Raw genomic sequence first — 11,202 nt, forward strand, 5'->3', positions numbered from 1 at the left:
GACAGGGCAGGGCAAGGCAAGGCGGGGCGGGGCGGGGCGGGGCGGAGTTGGACTGGACTAGGCTGGACACACTGGGAGGCAGCCGGCGTGCGGTGTTCGCGGTGTCTGTGCGGGCGCGATGGTGCTGTGCGACGTGTGCGGGCAGGCACTGCCCGCGGAGGCGGCGGCGCGGCGGCGCCTATCCCTATGCCGCCGCCAGCCCCGCTGCCCGCTCTGCCGCGCCGCCGCCGCCCCGGGCTGCGACGAGCTCCGCCGGCATTTGGAGAAGGCCCACCCGGAGTCGGGGCCTCCGGGCTCCTCCCACCCTGGGGCACCGCTCGAGTGTCCGTTCTGTGGGGAGGCGGCGGGGCAGGAACTGGAGGAGCACGTCCAGGACCGGCACGGGCACCTGCTGGGCGCCCCAGGCACGGGTGAGCGGCAGCGAGGGAGGGGCGTTCTCTCCGTGGCGGTCGGGGAGCGGAGAACCGGCCCGGGATGAGCGCATCGCGCTAGGATGCTCCCGGAGTGCCTCCTCCTCTGTGCTCCCATCCCAGAGAGCTCCGAGGCCGCCTCTGGGTGCAGACACGGGGCAGCGACTGAGGGCGGTGGAGAAAAGTCCCTTGGAAAGGGGAAGTGAGTGCCTGAAGGCGGCAGGGGCGTCTCTTGAAGGATCTGCTCCGGAGCTGAACTACAAACGCCAGTGCAGGCGAGCCCGGAGGGTGTTGTATGATCCCAGTACGCCGTGCCAGTGAAAGGAAATCGTAAACCTTTTGTGTGGTGGGGAGGGGTTTTTTTATCTATTTGGCATATATTTGATTGCAAAGGTTTGGCTTTGCTTCTTTAAGAGTCGTCTTTGACGGGATCCCATAAAGTGGTTGGTTGCATTAGGTGTTAGGGAAAGGAAGTTTTTGACTTTGAAGTAGAGGCTTGGAAAAGATCCAGCACCGAAGTATTCTCAAGTGCTAAATATTGGTTTGGACAGAGATATTCTCGAGGATAAAGTTGGATTAAGGGAAATAGTTGCATATTTAAATACTGTTATTTTATTTTAGTCATGATCAGAATTTTATTTTGACTAACTGTCCAAGTTGCTGGTAGCTATTTCAGAAATTTACCGATGGCATCTTTGCTAGTGGGTAATTCCCTTAGAAGACTAATATTCATGATGAAACGAACTGTATATACTGAAAAGATTAAAAAATGATGATGTACGAGCTTGACCCTGGCTGGATGCCAGGTACTCACTACAGCTACTCTCTTGCTCCCCTCTGCAACTGGACAGAGGAGAGGAAAAAAAAACAACGAAGGATTCATGAGTCGAGATAAGAGCTGGGAGACGTCACTTACTGATCACTATCATGGGCAAAACAGACTCGAAGTGGGGATATTAATTGAATTTATTGCTAACAGGGTCAGAGCAAAAGAATGAGAAGTAAAATAATCTTAAAAACACCTTCCCCACACCCCTTCTTCTTTCCATGTTCTCTTCCTTCCCCACAGCAGGATGGAGAATGAAGGTTATGGTCAGTTGTTGTGCTTGCTGCTGCTCAGAGGAGTCCTTCCCCTGCTCCTGTAGGGTCCCTCCCATAGGAGATAGTCCTTGATGGACCTCTCCGGCATGAGTTCATCCCACAGGCAAGAGTTCTTCCCAAACTGCTGTCCTGTGGGTCACTGCTCCATAGGGTGCAGTTCTTCAAGAATGAGCTGTACTGGTGTGGGTCCCCCACAGAGGCCACAAGTCCTACCTGGGAAAAACCTACTCCAGTGTGAGCTTCCGTCTCCTCTCAGGTTCCTGGCGGACCCTACTCCATCTTGGGCCTCCCACGGGGTCACAACCTCCTTTGGATATCCACCCACTCCAGCATGGGCTTCTCCATGGGCTGCAGGTGGGTCTCTGCACCCCGATGGTCCTCCATGGGCTGCAGGGGCCTCAGCTCCAGCACCTGGAGCTCTCCTCCCCCTCCTGCATTGACCTTGGTGTCTGCATTGTTGTTCCCATGTTTTCACTCTGCTCTTCCCTGCCTGGAATTTTTGCTGTGCAATACCTTTCTGTTCTTAAATATGTTATAACAGAGGCGTTACTATCCCTCTTAGTTGGCTTGGCCTTGGCCAACAGGAGGAAGCCTGTCCTGGAGCTGGCTGGCATTGGCTCCATAAGACAGGGGAAGCTTCTAGCAACTTCTAACAGAAGCCACCCCCGTAGCTCTCCCCACTAGCAAAACCCAGCCACAGAAACCCATTACAGATGATTAGGATGCAGAATGTGGCAGTATAATCAACCTCACTGCACGATCTGTGATTAAAATATTATTTTTAACCAAAAAAACCCCCAGGTCTTAGCATTGAAAAACATCTTTCTCCTATGGGTGCAAATAATGTGAAACTTAAATAAATAACTAAATTGCCCGCGTGGCAATTTCTGCTTTTAAATGGTTTTATTATGGGTGTTTTGGTTTTTTATGTACATAGTATGTTTAAGAAAACTCTATGTTTGCAGGGTTATGTAAAATGCTCCTGGCGAATATAGGTTGTTATACCACCAAGTTTCCTTCCAGCCCATCATGAATATTTAGCCTGGACAAATGCTTTCCAGAAACAGCTACCATAGAATATTAATTCTTGTGTTTCGTGAGCCTAGGAAGGTGCAAGTAAAATCTAGGGAAGGTGCAAGTAAAATCTCAAAAGGAGAGCAGTAAAGATGGAGTCGGGCATTTGAATGTAGATCTTGGTAATAGGACAACAGGCAGTGGCCACAAATCAAAAAGTCAAAAGAATGCCATTTAAATGCAAGAACACTTATTTTTTTACTGTGAGAGTGGTCAAACACTGGAATATGTTGCTTGGGGAACGTGTGGAGTATCCATCCTTGAAATTTAAAAACTGACTGGAAAAGACCCCATGTAACTTAACCTGTTTAAATTTGACCCTGCTATGAGGGACTAGATGATCTCCAGAAATCCATTTGAACTTTAATTATCCTATGTGGTACTTTCAGTAATACTACTAAAACTGCAGAAAGGATATTTATTTAAGGAGATGCAGGAAGACCAACAAAGGAAGAATGACAGCACATTTTATTTTATTCTTTCGGCCCATCAAATGTTATCACATGAATATTAAGTTTTTGTAAGCAAGTGTTCTGTTAGCAGAACAGATCTTTTTATTAGTGGTTTGATATTTAAGACTAAGCATTTTTTAATACAAATATCATAGCAAATTATGATCTGTAAGTTAAATGGGGCAAAATGTAATGGAAAGAAGGAAAAAATGTCTTAAAATTGTCGTCTACTTAGATACAAATTCTTAAGTGGTTAAGAGAGTAACAGCTGTTTAGAATTTGCTGCCTTTCACTGGAGAATTTCAATGGCAATGTGTAGACTATATATCAGTTAGGGGGGTGATTCTCACAAAAAACCCCAGGAATTGCATTAATCAAGGAACTGCATTTTTTTTCAGACACTGGAAATGGTGAACAGCTATATGAATGTCCTATGTGCGGTCTTACCTGTACAGACATTCAGATTCTTGAAGAACATGTGAATTTGCACTTAGAGGAACACAGCTTTTCAGAAGGTACCTGAAAGGATACGGGCTTGATAATACTTGAAAGCATTTACAAGTATTTCCATGTTGGAGAATAGAATCTCATGCAAAATTTAATATAAATATTTCTGTATTTAAAAAGAGAATGAGACACATATATTATGAAGTTAACATAGTTAATAGTAGGTCCTGTCACTTGCCCAAGTGCTCTACTTAATTGCACATGCTAAAAGAAATCTTTGTCTATGCATGTTTGTTGAGTAAATGAACTGCATGTTAGCCAAAAGTAAAACTTAAAGCAAAAAATATTTTAAAGACAGCAGTATTATATATTTCTTTTTCTAGCTCTGTAAAAGGTTTTTATAAATCAAATTTACAGTGGTACGTTCTGCTGAAAATTTATAGCTTATGAAAACTTTTTTCCTCGATTCTTTTCTGTAAATGCTTGTACTGATTCACTAGTCATATTGTTAAAGGAATCAAAATGAATTTTATTTATTAACATGGCTAACAAAATCCTAGAGATTCCCTGTCCAGTTCTCTGATCCTAAATTTGGTTTTGTCGCTTCCTTATAAGACTGCTGGTAGTGGTTCTAGAAGCTAGGTAAGTGTGTGGTATTCAAGAAACTGGGACTTCTTGCTAACAATGAAGTGAAACTTAATAAACAAAAGGTGTCTTCTTAGTGGTAGAGGTACATGCATTATTTGCCAAGTAATTGCTCCAGTAACCGCATAAACTCTGTCCAAGTCAAGAGTCTAAGTCTTAGCAGACTGAATGCAGTCATTGCTGTTCAGTGTTTGTTGCTAATAGGTCAAAATAATTTTTTAGGATCCATTTCCTGAAATTAATGCCTAGTTGTGTTTACATGTGTCTGCTTAGAAATGAATCTTTAAAACTTAAATAAGTGATCCATCAAAGCATTATTAACCTTCTGATCAAGTCACCTCTCTTTGGAATGTTATTCTGGGATAGGTGGACATATAAGAGATTTAGAACTGGCTCAGCAGCTCCAGACTGAAGAAGATAAATGGCAGAGATCAGAAGAAGAGAAGCGAGAGAGGGAAGAATTTAAGAAGCTACAGGTACACTGTTGTTTCTAAATGGTAAACTTAACAACAGTTGTGCCATTAGAAACTGAGTATCTTGGAATTGTAATGTCCTGAAATGGCCAAACCAAGTCAGACCTGTGCAAGTCACCAGTCTGTGTTGAGGTGATGATCCAGGAGTGGGTTGGAAGCAAATGGATGCTTTTGGAAACCCTGATTCTGGCACAGGTGCTGGACTTTAGCTATTTGGCTTTACTGCTTTGAGTGGTGCTGGCTTAGGATGGGGCTGGGTGCTCCCTGTGCATGCCATACTGCTCTCACCAGCACACCTGCTGCCTATGCTCCACCCAGCTCTAGTGCTCTGCCTTGCTGTGCAGCATGGAGCATGTTCCCTGTCAGAGAGCCAAAGGCCCTGAGCATCCTGGCTGTCCTCTTCCAGAATATCATCACCTGCTCTAGGTCCTGCTTCCCTCTGCCTCCCACCTCACAGCCCTGGTAACTCATTTCCCACTCTGACTACTTCCTTGCCAGACTGCCTCTGTGCCAGTGGCTCTGCCAAGAGGGAGCAGAGGAATGTGCAATGCTCTTCCAGGTGTGGCTTTCGTAGACCCACGCTCATATTCAGGAATGAAGCTTGGCCTTCAGCTCTAAAATAATTGTAATTCTGAAGTTTTTATGTCTGTTTTTCAAAGTTAGTGACAGTGATTTTGAAAAGCTGCGTGCACAACAGGTGAATTTTAAAATTGTGATTTAAATCATGCACATTCCATCCCTAACAGAGACAGTATGGCTTGGATAATTCTGGTGGCTACAAGCAGCAATTTCTAAAGAATATGGAAAGAGAAGTTGATAGAGGAAGGATGCAGCCCTTTGAATATCACAAGAGAAAAGCTGACATGATGGAAAGTTTGGCTTTTGGTATAGATGACGGGAAAACAAAGACCTCAGGTAAAAACACTGAAATTATACAATTAAGACTTTATTTTCTAGACTTAGGTTGTAGTGATCAAAGCGGTCTTTAACAAAACATATAATTGGTTGTTTAGTATTGGTTGCATCCTAGTTCTAATTCTTATTTTCTAGATCAATCTATACCATTGTAGTCCTGGTGAGGACTAAATAAATACATTAAGTTTTCATTTCCTTATTAGTTTAGTTTATTTCTAATTTGTATTCTGAACTGTAGGCTTTTTTGCCTCTTTTTTTTCCTTTTTTTTTTTTTTTCCCGTGGAACCTTGGGACCAAGTTGTCTGGTTAAGGCCACAAATACAGTATGTATCAAAAGATGTGACTGTCTTATTACAAGTTGGTTGCCCTTGACTGTGTGCTTGTTTGCTACTTAGTACTCATTGGTTCCTAATCTAGTGTAGCATTTCAAATTTACAGTAGCTTTTTATCTTGTGTTTCAGTTAACTGTAATATCATGTAAGCTTGTTGCAGGTAAGCACAGTGTCCTGATTACACATCTGATTACAAAGTCCAGGAGAGGACTGGGAGGAACAGACATCTACTTGATACGTCCTCTTTTAGATGTTTTGTAGTTGGTAAAAAAATACAATGCAGGTGGATTTCTGTGTCCTTTTTAAAAGGGTCCGTTGTCTTTCCTTTCCAAGACCACAGTTCAAAGGTCTTTTAGCTTATTGCTAATGGCAATAGCTCACAAAATATCCATTTAGTTCTTGACAGGTGAAATAAAATTTCTTCTATTAAATATATTGCATGGAAATAACACGTTTAAAGTTTTCATTCTTGGTACTGATTTGGATTTCAGAGAGGTATTCAGAAAATAATCTGTGATGACTATGGAATAATTGTCTTCACAATAGCATGGCAAAAATGGGCCTTTGAGAATTTACATACACAGATTGTAGAGAGCATTCCCGAGTATGTTCTTTCATGTAACAAAGGAGGATTTGGAATATCCTGCAAGTGGATTATTTTAAAATATTTACAGTAATTCTCAAGTTCTGTGCCATTCCTTTTTTTTCCCCTCGTTGTTTCTCCTGGAAAAATAAGTTGTGGGGAATAAAAAGTGTCGCCATGTTTTTAGGAGGATGTTGTACTGGGGGTGGCAGGGGCATAGGAATGCTCTATTGGTGACATACTTTTTCTTTATCATTGTAATAGTTCCTGTGACTATCACAGTTTATAATGTAGTCCAAGCTGTTTAATTTAAAATTGTGTAGCAACAATGAAAAAATAGATTTCATTTTTAAAGCTTCATAGTACATAAATTCATCAAAATAAAGACCATTGAAATTATGTAGGTGCAATGTCCACTGGTTTTGTGATTTGGTTTCCAAATGTAACATAGGGTCACTTAGAAGTTTTAAAATAAATTGTATTAATATATATATTTTCCAAGTTGGACAAAGGATCTTCTGGCAAATTTTGTAGTTCATTTTACAGATAAACTTTATATTTTATCTTCTTTTAGGAGTCATTGAAGCATTGTGCAAATACTATCAGAATGAGAACAAAGATGTGAGGCATGTATGGCTTTCAGCAGGAGTAGATCACTTCCACTCATCCTTGGGCGACAGAGGCTGGGGTTGTGGGTACAGGAACTTCCAAATGCTCCTCTCCTCACTGTTGCAGAACAGTTTGTATAGAGACTGCTTGACAGGTATTAAACAAAATGTGGCTTGTTTCACATACCTGGGATGACAGCCTGCTGATTGATGTTTTGCCTTTTAATTTACACAGCAAGTTGTGCAATGTAAATGAATCTTTGTAACATCAACTGCCTCTTATAAAAGAAGCTGAATATTTTTAATTAATAGACTATTTCAATAACTGTAACAACAATTCAAAAGCTTTTCTGTTCCAGATACTACACTAATTCCTAGTATACCAAAGATTCAGTCCATGATTGAAGATGCCTGGAGAGAAGGTTTTGATCCTCATGGGGCATCTCACTTCAACAACAGATTACATGGTTCCAAAGCATGGATAGGAGCATGTGAAATTTACTCGCTGTTAACCAGTCTCAGGATGAAGTAAATATTGTTTTTTGTTATTATTTTTAAGTGCTGATTTAAGTGCTAGACCTTTAAAGGTTAGAATTCGTGTGTGTAATGACAAAGCTACCTTAGTGACTTTAACCAGTCTGTAAACAGATCTGATTTAGTGCAGCATGAAACTGTATAACTACTTATGGAGGTACATAAACACACTAACTGCTTAGATCATTGAGACTTGGTGCAAAATTATGCCACGTATGCATAAATTCAAACACTGTTTGAAAGCTTAATTTCTCTAAAAGTCTCTTCTCAAGAAAAATCTGAATTTCAGCTATTTTCTGTATCTTTTAATTGAATTCTCTATGTGTATCACATACAAGAAATCGAACATTAATTTTTGCAAGCTTCAAAACTTCTTGTTGGACAGAACAGAGTAGAACATTTCTTTGTTATGTAGTAAATTTTCCAGTTTGGAACAGTATATATTGCATTGCCTTGTAATTACGTGTCCCCTACTCCTGTATTAAAAAAAAAGGTGGTAAGGACCACTTGACGCCTTGAATTACTATATTTATAAAACATTCTTGGTACCCTCCCTTGGAGGAAGGGAGAAGAGGTGATTTTTTTTTTTTTTTTTAACGAACAACCTGCTTGAAATTTTATTGTTGTTTTCATTCTCTGTGTTTTGTAGATGCCAAATCATTGACTTTCACAAACCGACTGGTCCTACGGGTACACACCCTCGTTTGTTTGAGTGGGTTTTGCATTACTATTCTGCAGATAATGGAGGTGGCACAAAGGTGGTGTGTACTTCCAAACCACCCATCTACTTGCAGCATCAAGGTCAGTATCGCTGTATGCTGGTTTCTTACTATTCTCTATCTCTCTTGATATCTGCTGTAATTCAGAGCAGCATTTTGTAATCCTTCTCATTGAATTGAAGGCATGGCTTTGTTTTGTATTTAGCAAGAGCAACATTAAAGTTTGTATTTTTAATGAATGGAAGAACTGAATGTGATTGGGATCTCAACTTTTTGACATGTACTCTTTACTTATAACTATTATTAAATTTAATTAAAAAGTAATGCCTTCCTTGATCTGAAAATCAGTAGTGTGCTACAAGGAAGTAAATGGGATTTATATGTTTTTAAAATACTGAAACTCTATTTTGATATTAGGTCACAGTCGTACTGTTGTTGGAATAGAAGAGAAGAAAAACAAAAGCTTATGTTTGCTACTGTTTGACCCAGGATGTTCTTCCCAAGAAATGCAGAAACTGCTGAAACAGAACAGTGATGGAACTAATCTCAAACTACTTCGGAAATTTATGGGTAGCCTGAAAGAAAAGCAGTACCAGATAGTGGCTGTAGATGGGGTGCTGTCTTTGGAAGAGAAAGCTGTATGTATTTCAGAAAATAGTTTCAGTCTAAGAACATTTAAGACAATCTGCAGTTCTTCTTTAACACTCAAATGCACATTCGTATATGGTTGCATGGTGGATTTTTTTCCTTTCTTCACACTCCCTGTTCTTGTTCTCTGCTACTTTCTGCTTATATAATCCCAGGATATCAAAACCAAAAAGGTTTTGCATATATATGAATGCCACCTTGCTGCAACTGACAACTTCTAAATCTTGTATGAAGCTTGCAGCTGTTTGTGGATGTAAATTAGGTGCTTTTTTAACTTTTCATTTTCTTATAATGTTTTCTCCTAAATAACTAATTGTGACCATGGAAGTTACTTACTAAGATTCATAGTGCAAAATATGTTCAGAGGTTTTTATTGCAATTTTGTAAAGCTGTGTGGTGTCTTATCAGCCTTTGATAGTTGAAGAACAAGGTGCCCAGAGACTGAGGCCTAACCATCCAATGTCTCCTCAGCTTGGACACTACAACTAGTGCATTCAGCTTTCTACAAGTGTTTAGAACTTCATATATTTAAAACACAGGTCTGAGAAACTTAAAATTTTGAGTTGTTGGAATTTTTATAAACCCTTTCCATGTGTTTGGCTTTGGGCATTTTAGCTTTTTTAAGACCTTAGAAGTTTTCAGCTGATTGTCAGATGTAGTTTTTGTTTCTTAAGCTTTCTCTTCCCTACACTAACAAGTTGATTCTGAGGACCCCTGTTTCAATTCTGTGGTGCCTTACATTCAAACTTCAGGACAGACTTTCATTTAAGCTGTTAAATAATTGGTGACTGAATTACTTGCTCAACTGTATTTAACATATGTATGTTGAAATGAGGTATTATCTTAAGAGTTTTCTGGCCCTGAACATGTCAGAAATATTAGTGAAATGTGGCTGTCCTCTCCTGCTACTGACAAAAGCTTTAAAATTCAAGACACAGTAAAAAGAAGTATCATTTGGGATTGAGAAGAGGTGGGTTTGTTGTCTTTAGTATGGTACTTTTTTTTTTCTTCTTTTCAAAGATTTGATTTATATTTAAAAATATCAGTTATTTAAAATGTTATCTTGAAACGTCCCATTTAATTAAGATGAAATATAACCCCTTTTACTCATTAAGCTTACTACACTACTAATTTGGAAAAAGCTGTCTAAAGTGGTGGTTTTGTTCATTAAATTATTCTCTTTCCCTCTCTCCTCACCTATTTTTAGGCTCGCTGCCGTGCTTCTCAGGTCTTAACATCAGAGAAGATTCCTTAAAGGATACTTTTATTGCCTGTTTATGGAATTTATTGGATGCAAATCATTAAACTTGTGGACTGTGACCCTAACTCGACAATTTCTAGACTAAACCATGTCTCTATAATGCTTGGGGGCTCTGGAGAAGCACAACACTGGAGTAAACCTATAGTTTTGGTGTTCAGTCAAAACTCTGCCGTCCTGCTATAACTAACTGAAGTATTAGAGTCTTTGTCTTACTAGAAAATGTGTTATTTTATTAGTTGCTTAAATGAGCAACACCTACTGTCTTGTATCAAACTATGCACTGTTAATAAGCAGTGGATAAAGATACTATGGAACTAGTTTATTGGAGTTCCTGGTCATGGTTTATGTCTGTAAATGTAATTATGCGTCCTCTGTGACCAGTCCTCTGTTTCTCCACAGTACAGTCTGTTACACCAGGGATTAGTTTACTACTGAACTTCTTTTCAGTTAACTGGTTTCCCTAGAGGTATCACCTGTAAACATGAACACAGAGGTGGATCAGTGTTGGCATTGGCTATGAGGTCTAAGAAAGTGCTGTCCAGAGTAGAGTGCTCGTGCTTTAGATGCCACACAAGACAGTCTTTGGGGTACAGGAAGATAATATTTCTTTTGTACCATGGATAAATAAACTAAATATGTTTTTAAAAGTGTTTCTTTAATTTCATCCTTTCTTTAATTTCTATTTTTGTGTATGTTTTATAATGTATATCCCCTAGATCTCAAAGGCATCTCAAAAGGACATGAACTGCACAGGGTTAATGCCGTTAACCCTGTGCAGTTAAAGAGACTGTGGAGCTATCTGCTGAAACAAGTATCTTGGGTGTTAGGGGCACCTTAGTGTATCTAAGACATGCTGCTCTGGTTGAAAGTAAGAGCCAAGCCTCTCCAAGAGGGTAGCTGGAGGCTGGGAGGGATGGTTGAGTGTGTTGCAGATAGCACTGTATGTCTTTGCTTAAGCAACTGAATCATGCTATAGCATCCAGTTGTTGGAGCTGGACCT

At 40.1% G+C, this 11,202-nt stretch overlaps 1 protein-coding gene across 1 annotated transcript; it reads left to right on the forward strand.

Moving 5' to 3' along the window:
• Positions 1 to 19: 19 nt before the first annotated feature.
• On the forward strand, positions 20 to 10,852 carry ZUP1 (zinc finger containing ubiquitin peptidase 1). The gene is made up of 9 exons (XM_032682019.1): positions 20 to 410; positions 3,436 to 3,552; positions 4,496 to 4,605; positions 5,349 to 5,517; positions 7,007 to 7,195; positions 7,400 to 7,568; positions 8,224 to 8,375; positions 8,711 to 8,931; positions 10,149 to 10,852. Exons 1-9 carry the CDS (start codon positions 119 to 121, stop codon positions 10,194 to 10,196), a joined length of 1,467 nt encoding a protein of 488 aa, XP_032537910.1. The 5' UTR covers positions 20 to 118; the 3' UTR covers positions 10,197 to 10,852.
• The last annotated feature ends 350 nt before the right edge of the window (positions 10,853 to 11,202 follow it).

The sequence above is a fragment of the Chiroxiphia lanceolata genome, chromosome 3 (genome assembly GCF_009829145.1).
Source record: "Chiroxiphia lanceolata isolate bChiLan1 chromosome 3, bChiLan1.pri, whole genome shotgun sequence".
Lineage (NCBI taxonomy): Eukaryota > Metazoa > Chordata > Aves > Passeriformes > Pipridae > Chiroxiphia > Chiroxiphia lanceolata.